The sequence below is a fragment of the Tachyglossus aculeatus genome, chromosome 1 (genome assembly GCF_015852505.1).
Source record: "Tachyglossus aculeatus isolate mTacAcu1 chromosome 1, mTacAcu1.pri, whole genome shotgun sequence".
NCBI classification, from domain to species: Eukaryota; Metazoa; Chordata; class Mammalia; order Monotremata; family Tachyglossidae; genus Tachyglossus; species Tachyglossus aculeatus.
Genome location: NC_052066.1, coordinates 145,280,628 through 145,293,290, shown reverse-complemented (window position 1 = coordinate 145,293,290; position 12,663 = coordinate 145,280,628). Strand labels below are relative to the sequence as shown.

Sequence of the window (12,663 nt, the reverse complement as noted above, 5' to 3'; positions counted from 1 at the left end):
GGTGGTTCTGAATATGAAAGGGTGAAATTGAAGAGTTTGGTTTGGGCTACTACTTCAGGGACCGATATCCTTGGCCATCTCCATTTTGTTGAGTACTACTCTTAGAGCTTTCATTCAAAAGTACTTCGGAGGACTTAAAAACTCATTTGTCTGACTGACTAAAAGATCTTAAGAGAAAAGTTAATGAGTCTACCTTGTTTATTAACATTAGATCGCTGGTCATTCACTTCAGTTAGTTTGTGGTCCTGTCTCTAGGGATGGAGAAGGAATTCACCGGGAAGGTCTCCCCTCTAGCTCGCGGTGGGCAGGGGAGGCGTCTGTTAATCGTTAGATTATACTCTCCCAAGCGCTTAGCTCCCGGTAAGCGCTCAATAAATACGGCTGACTGACCGACTTTATCTTCTGTTTAAGGTTTCGAGGTTCTGCCCACCCCGACACTCTTGCAGAGATTGGATCGGCCCCCCCGATAGATACTCAAACCTGCGGCCCGTCAGATTCTACGTCCCCGAGGACGAATCTCCGCTGGAACAGCGGCTGCGAAAATTACGCCAGGAAACCCAAGAATGGAACCAGCGATTTTGGGCCGGTCAGAATCTGGCCTTCCGGAAGGTGAGGGGAGAGCTCTCCAGGCCGGCAGATGAGAAAGAAGCTCGGCCGTTTGGTGGTTCTTCATCGTTGGCACTTCACCGCTCTCCCACCACTTCCCGAGAGGCCGCGTCTTACCTTACCGAATGTCCAAAAGTTAGTCGTTCATTCTTGTAGATCGTGCATACTACGCAGCCAGTTCTCCTCCAGTGCAGGATTGCGTTCGTAATAGTAATAAGAGAAGCAGCGTGGCATAGCGACTTGTACTTCCCAAGCGCTTGGTACAGTGCTCTGCACACAGTAAGCGCTCAATAAATACGATTGATTGAATGAATGAATGGTGGAAAGTGGGGCTCGTTGGAAAGAGCCCGGGCCTAGGGGTCGGAGGTCGTGGGTTCTAATCCCACCTTCGCCACTCGTCAGCTGTGTGACTTTGGGAGGTCACCTCACTTCTCTGGGCCTCAGCTACCTCATCTGTAAAATGGGGGTGAGGACTGTGACCCGCACATGGGACAACCTGATTAGCTCTATTTATACTGACAATTTTGACACCTGCCTACATGTTTCGTTTTATTGTCCGTCTCCCCTTTCTAGACTGTGAGCCAGCTGTTGGGTAGGGACCGTCTCTATATGTTGCCGACCTGTACTTCCCAAGCGCTTAGTACAGTGCTCTGCACACAGTAAGCGCTCAATAAATACGATTGAATGAATGAATAGTGGATGGACTGTGAGTCAGAAGGTCATGGATTCTAATCCTGGAGCCGCCATTTGTCTGCTTTGTGACCTTGGGCAAGTCACTTAACTTCTCTGGGCCTCAGTTACCTCATCTGTAAATGGGGGATTGAGACTGTGAGCCCTTATGTGGGACAGGGAGTGTCCAACCCAATTTGCTTGTATCCTCCAAAATGCTTAGCACAGTGCCTGGCCCATAGTAGGCACTTAACAAACACCATTATTACTATTATTATTATGAGAATTATGGGAATGATTGTGGGAGTAAGCGATTTCTCCATGCCAAGCACTGTACTAAGCACTGGGGTAGATAGGAGATAATCGGGTCAGATACTGTCCCTGTTCCCCACGGGGCTCGTGGTTTAAGGGAAAGGGATAACAGGCAGCAAATCTCCATTTTACACACAAGGAATCAAGGCAGAGAGAAGCAGCGAGGCTCAGTGTAAAGAGCCCGGGCTTTGGAGTCAAAGGTCATGGGTTCAAATTCCGGCTCCACCACTTGTCAGCTGTGTGACTTTGGGCAAGTCACTTCACTTCTCTGGGCCTCAGTTCCCTCATCTTTAAAATGGGGATAAAGACTGTGAGCCCCCCCGTGGGACAACCTGATCACCTTGTAACCTCCCCAGTGCTTAGAACAGTGCTTTGCGCATAGTAAGTGCTTAATAAATGCCATTATTATTATTCTTTGTGCCTCAGTTACCTCATCTGTAAAATGGGGATTAAGACTGTGAGCCCTCTGTGGGACAACCTGATCACCTTGTAACCTCCCCAGCTCTTAGAACAGTGCTTTGCACATAGTAAGCGCTTAATAAATGCCATCATTATTATTAGAAAAGTAAAGTGACCTTCTCAAAGTCACACAGAAGGCAAGTGGCAGAGCCAGGATTAGAACCCAGAGTCAGAGGACCCCCCCCCCCAGATCCGCAGTGTTTCCACATTCATTCAGTCGTATTTATTGAGCGCTTTCTGTGTGCAGAACAGTGTACTAAGCGCTTGGGAAGTACAAGTTGGCAACATATAGAGACGGTCCCTACCCAACAGTGGGCTCACAGTCTAGAAGGGGGAGACAGACAACAAAACAAAACATATTAACAAGATGAAATAAATAGAATAAATATGTACAAATAAAATAAATAGTGCTCACATGCCACACTGCTTCCGGGAGCCCTCATGCCCTGAGCCGTGCTGTGCTTATGCTCACAAACCTTTCTCCTGACATCATGTCGTGTTCTGTCCAGACGGAGGTGATTTCTCAGGGGACCATTCCCTCATTCTTCCAAAGCGTGAAGTGAAAACATGCATATCAATCAATCAATCAATCAATCGTATTTATTGAGGGCTTACTTTGTGCAGAGCACTGTACTAAGCGCTTGGGAAGTACAAATTGGCAGCATACAAATTGGCAATTTCAGACCTGACTGTATTAGTGGGTTCTGATGCTGTTCTCAAAGGGACGTCAAAGTGCTTATGCGTGAACTGTCGTTCACATTTTCAAAACTAAGTTATAAGGGGCAGTCATCTGAACGTTCAGGAAGCAAAATTTACGGTAGGTTAATCTCTTACACATCCGGGTAGGCTAAATCCAGAAGGCTATTTTTCATCACCCCCTTTGGAGTTATGAATGATCTCTGTCTAATCTAAAGAAAACAATTTTGAGAGTTAAGAGAAAAGCAGCAAGGCCTTGTAGATAGAGTACGGGCCTGGGATCCAGAAGGATCTGGGTTCTAATTCTGACTGCTACTTGTCTGCTCTGTGACCGTGGGCAAATCACTTCACTTCTCTATGCCTCTGTTCCCTCATCTATAAAATGGGAATTAAGACTGGGAGCCCCATGTGGGGCATGGACTGTGTCCGACCTGACTATCTTGTATCTACCTCAGGGCTATGAACTTAACAAATACCTTTTTTTTAAAAAAAAAAAGAGTTCCCACGACAGCTGAAATTCCATTGGTGGTTGTATAAGACACGTAGTTTCCAGGCGCAAGCCAATCAGTCAGTCAGTCAGTGGTATTCAATGAGCACTTAGTGAGTGTAAAACACTGTACTAAGGGCTCGGGAAAGTACAGTATAACGGAGTGCATAGCTGCTATCATCATCATCATCATCATCAGTCGTATTTATTGAGCGCTTACTATGTGCAGAGCACTGTACTAAGCGCTTGGGAAGTACAAATTGGCAACATATAGAGACAGTCCCTTCCCAACAGTGGGCTCACAGTCTAAAAGGGGGAGACAGAGACCAAACATACTAACAAAATAAAATAAATAGAATAGATATGTACAAATAAATTAAATAGAGTAAAAAAAAATCTGTTCCTGCCCATTAAGAGCTACTTTGCCAATTATTGGCTCTCTGGTCTTCAGACAGAGATAAAGAGAATCAAAACAACTGGAAAATGATCCAGACCAGTGAGTGCTAAAGATGATTTGTATCTCAAACTCTTGATCTGATCTAACTGTTGGTGACTGACTTAATCCTGCTTTTAGAATCAGCACCCTCCTTTTCTTAGCTGGCTTTTAGTAAATTTAACTGCATTTGGCTTCATAGGACAGAACCAAATTGTGGAAGTTTCTTTTTGTCTGTTGAACCAATGGTTGTTCAATGGTCCAGTGTTACCCAAAAAACATGGAATTTATAGAATGAGGTAGATACTCCACTCCACTGCTATTATAGTATTGAGTGTTTCTATAGTCCTTTTTTAAGTGTAATAATTTACAATCATTACTGTCACTTAACTTCCCTGTGCCTCAGTTTTCTCACCTGTAAATTGGAGATTCCGTATCTGTTCTCTCTCCTTTTTAGCCTGTAAGTTCATTAAGGGCAGGGAAGGTATCTACTAATTCTGTTGTATTGTACTCTCCCAAGCGCTTAGTACAGTTTTGTGCACACAGTAAGCTCTCAATAAATACCATGGGGAAGCAGCTTGGTTTAGTGGATAGAGCATGGGCTTGGGAGTCAGAAGGTCTTGGGTTCTAATCCAGCACCACCACTTGTCTGCAGTGTGGCTTCGGGCAAGTCACTTCACTTCTTTGTGCCTCAGTTACCTCATCTGTAAAATGGGGATTGAGACTGTGAGCCCTACATGGAACAGGGACTGTGTCCAACCCACTTTGCTTGTATCCACCCCAGTGCTTAGTACAGTGCTTGGCACAGTGAGCGCTTAAAAATACCACAATTATTGTTATTATTATTCTCCTCCTTCTTAGACTGTGAAGCTCATTGTGGGCAGGGAAGGTGTCTGCCAATTCTTTTGGATTGTACTCTGCCAAGCACCTAGTACAGTGTTCTGCACACAGTGAGCACTGAATAAATACGATTGAGTGAATGAGTGAATCAACCTGCCAGGGTCATGGCAACCTGGAGTTAGGAGCAAGACGAGCACAGGCAGTGGTGGGTTTGAGATCCCCTCTAATTTCACATCACCACGTCAGACTTGCATTTCTGACTTCAGATAATGATAATTAGTGTGTGTTATTGTCCTCCAAATCAGTTTGCCGTAGAGGGGATCAGTTTGTAGAAAATGGAAACGAGGGAGAAAGCAGTGAGGGGCAGCATCTGATTCATTCAGTTATATTCCAGTCATATTTATTGTGCAAAGCAAATATCTGATATTGGTAAAACCAGTATAGTACAAGTTTCTGAAAGTGTTGACCTATCTATGACCTGGCGTTAGTATGCCCAAAGTTAACTACAGTATTTTAGTAAGTAAAAACTCTTTCTTTTTTTAAAGGAAAAAGAAGAATTCATCTATAGAAGATTGAAAGCTAAAGGTTTGGAACTGAGAGATGAAACAGGTTAGTATTAGCATTTTGCTCTGTGGTTTCAAACACACCTGGGGAATAGTTCTGTTCAAAACTAGATTAAACGCGGATTCACGTCTGTCCAGGTGGAAAAGCCATTTCATCCAGAACGTCATGACTTCTGGATTTGGAAGGGGACTTTCAATCAATAGCTAATTCTGTTGTACTCTCCCAAGTCCTAAGTTCAGTGCTCTGCACGTAGTAAGCGCTTAATAAACATGATCGATCGATTGATTGATTGCTTACTGCGTGCAGAGCACTGTAGAAAGGTCTTGTACATAACAAAGTCGGTAGACACGTTCCCCGTCCACAATAATGTTACAGTCTAGAGGGGGTCAGACATTAGTATAAAAAAAATAAATTGCAGAAAAGTACATAAGTGATTTGGGGCTGAAAGTGGAGTGAATGTCAAGTGCTTTAAGGGTTACAGATGCAAGTGCGTAGATGATGCAGAAGGGAGAGGGAGTCGGGGAAAAGAGGCATTAATTGGGAAAGGCCTCTTGGAGGAGAGGTGATTTAAATCAAGCTTTGAAGGTGGGGAGAGTGATGGTCTAGCATATATGGAGGGAGAGGGAGTTCCCGCCCGGAGACAGGACATGGACAAGTGGTAAGCGGTGAGTTAAGGTGAGGTCGTGGCACAGTGAACAAACCGGCATTGGAGGAGTGAAGTGCTCGAGCTGAGCTGGACATCTTGGTAAAGTTCAGAAAAAAGAAGGTCTTTAATGATAATAATAATAATGGTATTTGTTAAGTGCTTACTATGTGCCAGGCACCGTACTAAGGACTGGGCTAGGTACAAGCAAATCGGGTTGGACACTGTCCTTGTCCCATGAGGGGCTCACAGGGTGAATCCCCACTTTACAAATGAGGTAACTGAGGCACGGAGAAGGAAAGCGACTTGCCCATGGTCACACAATAGATAAATGGCCGAGTCAGGATTGGAACCCGTGACTTACTGACTCCCAGGCCTGTCTTTGATGCCTATTTCACCCTCGTATTCATTCCACCCCACCCCATCTCATCCCCTAGCATCATGGAAGACAGTGTCTCAGGTCTCTACTAGAGGCCACTGAAACCCAAAGAAGCAGGCAGGGCCGAGATGAGAGAAAGGGAGTGATCGTGTGTGATTATTGGCTTCTCTCTCATGTAGATGTCTCTACTCTGCTATCTAAACAACTCCCAGTGGCAACATACTGACACCTGGGAAGCAGTGGAATTGAGTAGAAAGAGCCTGGTCTGAGTGTCAAGAGACCTGAGAGTTTTATTCTCCGCTCTGCCTCTGGCCTGAGGGGTAACCTCAGTTTACTCACCTGTATTTGAAAAGGACAGTGAGCAGGTGAATAGGTCTACGTCCTTTAATGCCGGTCACATTGTGGTGTTTCTTATTTATGTTCTTTATACTACGCAAATCAGAAATGGAAGGAGTCCATTTTCCTTAAAATAGATCTTCAGTCAATCAGGGGTATTTATTGAATGCAGAGTACGGTTCTAAGTGCTTAGGAGAGTACAGTTCAGTAGAGTCGGGAGATACAATCCCTGAATTCAAGGAGCAATATCTTCTAGATATTGCTTCTGGAAAACCGTCTTGGCCTTAATGGATAGAGCAAGGGCCTGAAAGTCAGAAGGACCTTGGTTCTAATCCCGGCTCTGCCACCTGTCTGCTGTGGGACCTTGGGTAAAGTCACTTCACTTCTCTCTGCCTCAGTTTCCTTATCTGTAAAACGGGCTGTAGTCCGTGAGCCCCTTGTGGGATAGAGATTTGCTTGTATCCACCCCAGTGCTTAGTACAGTACCTGGCACATAGTAAATGCTTAACAAATGCCACAGTTGTTATTATTGTTATTATTCTAAAGAATACTTAAAAGAAAACAAATCTCAATCTACTAAGCAGAGCCCCGATGTTTTCTTTCTAAACCTTACTGTTGTTTTTTGTGGAAATTAATTTTCAGGTCAGAAAATAACGCTGAGTGCAGATGAAATGGCTGATTTTTATAAAGAATTTTTAAGCAAGAATTTTAAAAAGCACTTGAACTATAACAGGTAGGTGTCTGATTTATTTTGTTCTTAATTTGGGGGAGCCAAATTAATTGTGGAGGATTGCATGGGATGGGTATGAAAGGTTTTCTGCGTCTTGAATGGATTATTGAAAAGTAATATGGAGATAAGAACGATTTGATGTTTTTGCCAACATTATATAATGTGAGTTTCAAATAGATTGTGAACTTCAAGTTATCCTTAATTCGGTTCCTTTACGCACGGTCAAGGCAAGAGGCTCAAAGACTGGAGACTCCTGAGAGCAACTGCCAACTCCTTGGGTTGTTACTTTGGACACGATTTCTATAGTATAGACATATAGTAGAATGCCTAGCAGAGGAAAGTCAGGCTTAATAGTCTTCAAAAGTATTAGCTCTCAGATTAAATGTGCAAAGTATTGCTGCTTTTTTTTTTTTTTTTTGAGATTGGTTTTTCCCTAACAACGTAGCATCCCAAACCAGTCCTGATCCAATTCTAGCACTGTTTCCTCTCCCGGCTTCCTTTTCTCCCAGACTCCCCCCATTTCTTTGTCACCGTTTTCCTTTTTGAAAACGTCAAAGCGGGTCAGATTTTAGAGGCGGTTTCCAGTTTGCAGGAACAACCTGAAGCTTTGCAGCTAGCATGGAAAAAAACTCATGTGATGGGGTATTTCACATCCTCTTCTCCGCCATCTGCTTTCCCACAGAGACCTTGTTTCATGATTTCCTTTTTCAAGATCCAGGAACACGTTTTAAGGACATTTCAGCAATTATGGCTGCGAGCTGTTCGTGGGCAGGAAGCGTGTCTACCAACTCCGTTGGATTGTACTCTCCCAAGTGCTTTAGTTCAGAGCTCTGCGTACAATAAGCGCTCCATCAGTACCATTGATTAGGATTCTGTGTTCACTCCGTACTTACCTGGCTGGAGAATAATTGTTTTTCCCTGGACAATAGCACTTACTGGCATGCTGCCTTCGGAAGACTTAGCTTTTAAGAAAATGGCATTTGGGCATTTGTCTAAGGACTCTCTTCAAGCGTTGCCCAAAGGTGGTTCAGAAACAGCAGTCGTGTTGAATTTGCGAGTCTCAGCACCATTTATTAGCATTTGAAAGTTAAACAGGAGTATGATGATGCATCAGCTTTTTCCCCCTCAACCTCTGACATTTGCTTTTCTGATTCAGTTGAGCGATACGCAAGCAAGGAAGAGAGCGACAGAGCACGGGCCTGGGCGTCAGAAGGACCCGGCCGGGTTCTCCGCCACTTGTCTTCCTGGTGATCTTGGGCAAGCCACGTAGCTTTTCTGTGCCTCATTTCCCTCATCTGTGAAATGGGGATTAAGACTCTGAGCCTTATATGGGACGGGGACTGGGTCCAACCCGATTAGCTTGTATCTACCCCAGCTCATAGTACAGTCCCTGTCACATAATAAACGCTTAATGAATGCCACAGTTATTATTACTGTTATTAATATTACCCAAAAGGGAGAAAGAAGTCTCTGAAATGGTGATTGGTTTGGAAAAGGAGGTAGGGGAGACAAGTACAGGCGGTGTGTCGATTCTGTAATATGAACAAATGAAGATTTACAACAGTGCTGTTACTGGGTGGGACTGTTTAACCCAGTTGTCTGTCTCAGCCTCTGGCACCCCATGTTTTCCGGAGACTTCAGAATTCATTCCTCCTTGGAAACTGTTGGGATTTGAACACCTTCATTCGTTGGGAAGGGTCGGTGAACTGAACAAGAGCCAGCTGATCCCCTACACTGTTTCAAAAGTACTAAACACATTTTCTAAAATAATAATAATAATGACTGTGGTATTAGTTAAGCACTTACTATGTGTCAAGCACTGTACTAAGCACTGGGGTACAGAGAAGACAATCAGGCCCCTCATGAGGCCGGCAGTATCTATAGGAAGAACTGGAATTGAATCCCCATTTTGCAGATGAGGGAACTGAGGCACGGAGAAGTTAAGTGACTAGCCCAATGTCACACAGCAGGCACTTGGCAGAGCAGAGTTTAGAACCCAGGCCCTCTGACTTCTAGGCGCATGCTTTTCCCTCTAAGCCACTCTTTGCTTTCTGTTTTCTCTTTTAAATATTAAAGTAATAAAATGGTCCCATCCTGTTGAATTATTGGCATCATTTTTTCCACCCAAATGTTTAGTTACGTTTTGGGGGCTTGGGGTGTTTTTTTTTAAATGGTATTTGTTAAACACTTATTTTTTTGCCAGTCACTGTACTGAGCACAGAGGTAGGCACAAGCTAACCAAGTTGGACCTTCATTCATTCATTCATTCATTCAATCATATTTATTGAGCGCTTACTGTGTGCAGAGCACTGTACTAAGCACTTGGGAAGTACAAGCTGGCAACATATAATTCACGTAATTCACATAATTCACGTTCCACGTGGGGCCCACAGTATTAATCCCCACTTTGCAGATGAAGTAACTGAGACACAGAGAAGTTAAGTGACTTGCTCAAGGGCACGCAGCTGACAAGTGGCGGAGCCGGGATTAGAACCCAGGTCCTTTGGTGGTTTAGTTGTGGGAAAGAGTAGATTTGGGTTGATAGTTAAAGGAAGCCAGACCGTCAACAAAGAGGGAAGACCTGAGCTGAACCTCAGCGCTGAGGCTCTCGTTAAAACGTTCGGTGCGTTCAGTCATCGGTGACTATAAGGATGTTGTTCTCTTCGGCAAGTTATCTCTTCTCTTTCCTCTTTTCTTTCCTGGGGGGACGATTCTAGAGACTGGTACAGACGGAATTTTACCATCACCTTCTTCATGGGGAAAGTGGCAGTAGAGAGAGTTTGGCGGAGACTCGGACGGAAATGAAGGAAGGTTGGAGGCCCAGAGCACGTCAAGCACCCCCGGGACCGGAACGGAACGGCTGAAGCCCGGGCCTGTCTGAGAGGGTTGGTGGCTGACGGGTTCAGACCCTGGGCCCTTCTGAACTCAGTTTGCTGTGAATGTCAAGCCCTTTGACTTGACTGATAAACTTGACTGTATAGCTAGACAAAGAGTTTTCCCCACCGGGTAATGCAGGGGTATCCAAACTTGGTCCGGATTTTGTGGTCCGGGAAATGAAGCAGATTGCCGGCTCCCCCCTCCCCACTCATTCCAGCCTAGAGGTGTGGTTCCCACAACTCACAGGTCTTGGCACGTCAGGCTCCTCAGAACTCCTTCCTCCTCCTGAGCCACAGCGCAGACGTTACTGATTGTAACCCCATCGGTGGACACCGAGAATCCCTCGCAGCCTTATTCGATAAATAATACATTCATTCATTCAACAGTTGTATTTATTGAGTGCTTACTGTGTGCAGGTCACTATACTAAGCACTTGGGAGAGTACAATACTCAGACACATTCCCCTCCCACAACAAGCTTACAGTTTAGAGGGGAGACAGACATTAATATAAATAAATACGTTACAGATATATACATAAATGCTATGGAGCTGGGAGGGGGGTGATGAATAAAGGGAGGAGGTCAGGTCAATGTAGAAGCAAGTGGAAATCTTCTAGACTGTGAGTCCGGTGTTGGGTAGGGACCGTCTATGTTGCCGAATTGTACTTCCCAAGCGCTTAATACAGTGCTCTGCACACAGTAAGCACTCAATAAATACGATTGAACGAATGAGAAGAGGAAAGGAGTTAGGGAAGGCCTCTTGGAGGAGGTGTGCCTTCTGAAGGAGAGGGGAGAGTAATTGTGAGATTTGAGGAGGGAGTGCGTTCTAGACCAATGACAGGATGTGGTTGAGGGGTCGGCGGTGAGATAGGATTGAGGCCCAGTGAGAAGGTCGGCGTTAGAGGAGTGAAGTGTGTCGGCTGGGTTGGAGTAGGAGAGTAGCGGGGTGAGGTGGGAGGGGGCAAAGTGATCGACTGCTTTGAAGCCAATGGTGAGGAGTTTTTTGTGTGATGCAGAGGTGGATGGGCAACCGCTGGAGTTTGCTGAAGAGTAGGGAAACATGCCGCAAGCGGAATTCACCCCCGATGCACAAAAAGTACGTAGGTAGTAATATGGACCGATTTTGTAAGTGCCAGCAACTTGGAACTTACCTCATCAGAGCCTTTAAGTGGCATGCCCTATGTAAAAAAGGAAGCTAGTCAAAGAAAATTGGGTTTAGCATCGATTAACACAAAACCCAGCACTTAGAACAGTGCTTGGCACATGGCAAGCCTTTAACAAATACCGCAATTATTATTATTATTATTATATGTCTGTTTTCATCGAACTGTTGGAAACCAGCATCCTCCGAAACAGAAGGAGCCTGAAAATACCAAGCCTTAGGGTGCCATCGCACCACAAAGCTGTTCAGGCTCTTGCAGAATATTCCACTATCGAGACAAACTTTCCCTCCATTTGGGTGCCTCAATAAGATGTCCTTAGTCTGTTCTAGGAATTTCCAGCCTCTGGCTTTTCTGACAACTCATATGACCCAGGCAAGGTGGTAATACTACTACTACTAATAATAATAATAATAATTATGGTATTGGTTAAGCACTTACTACGTAAGAGGCACTGTACTAAGCACAAGTGTAGATACAAGCAAATCAGGCTGGACACAATGCCTGTCTCACATGGGGCTCATAGTCTCAATCCCCATTTTACAGATGAGGTAACAGGCACAGAGAAGTAAAATGACTTGCCCCAGGTCACACAGCAGGTAAGTAGTGGAGCCAAGAACAGAACCCATGAGGTACTGTGAGACATCTTATTTTAGTGGCCCAGAAGAATCGGAATTTTCCAGGAAGGGTAAATTCTGGTGAGAAGGGTGAATTTTTCTCTCCATCACCCCAGTTTAGTGAACAGGGATATTCAAGGTTCCTCTCTCCACTTCGACCCTGGGCAGGTAATGTGTTTGCATACTGTTATATCATACTACCCCAAGCGCTTAGGACAGAGCTTTGCACACAGTAAGCTCTCAATAAATGTGATTGACTGACTGACCCCATCTGTATTCTGGGCAGTATAGATCAGAATTTAATGTTTGCTTTTTAAAGATAAAGAGCAGCTAGGTGGATGCAGGGAAGACAGTGAAGTCAGAGGGGAAAAGTTGGTTTAGCAGTTGGGAGTTTTTAACACTGTAGAAAGGCAGGTTTCACCCAGATGTACCATGGCCGGCACTGCTCTTTTCCAAAAGAAGATGAGTCTTTTACCGGTTTTGCAGAGTTATGGGGAAGTATTGAATTCAATTTACTCCCAAGGAAATGGCCTAATAAATAGCCCAGCCCATTTGCGTGAGTGAATGAGTTTTCTCTCACCGCATAGATGAGGTCAAAAGGAAATATTTCAATTATAAAGGTAACACTATGATCCTGTCATATCTCTTATACTTTTCATTCCTATTTCATTCTCAACCAGAATTTAAGATCAGGAGAACCTTTCTTTGTACTTTAAAAACATCCTTTTTTGAGTGTTATAGGAGGAGTGAGGAGAGAACTATATTGGATCAATTAAGATATTTTTTTGTACTCAATTCCAAATAGTACAGAGGAGTAATGTCTTTAAGGTGGAGCAAAAGGATTGCAGGTACCCA

The 12,663-nt window shown here is 44.4% G+C and overlaps 1 protein-coding gene across 2 annotated transcripts in view; it reads left to right on the top strand.

Annotated features, from left to right (window-relative positions):
- LOC119928256 (cytochrome c oxidase assembly factor 8) overlaps window positions 1-10,414 on the top strand; it is a 28,262-nt gene extending 17,848 nt beyond the window's left edge. Inside the window, exons 2-5 of one of the 2 annotated variants that reach the window (XM_038746363.1) lie at window positions 412-609; window positions 5,048-5,111; window positions 7,067-7,157; window positions 9,874-10,414. In XM_038746363.1, the coding sequence (XP_038602291.1) occupies window positions 412-609; window positions 5,048-5,111; window positions 7,067-7,157; window positions 9,874-10,018 (498 nt within the window). In that variant the 3' untranslated portion in view covers window positions 10,019-10,414. Of the gene's footprint in view, window positions 1-411; window positions 610-5,047; window positions 5,112-7,066; window positions 7,158-9,871 lie in introns of both variants that reach the window. The other variant, XM_038746371.1, reaches the window with a different exon arrangement.
- The last annotated feature ends 2,249 nt before the right edge of the window (window positions 10,415-12,663 follow it).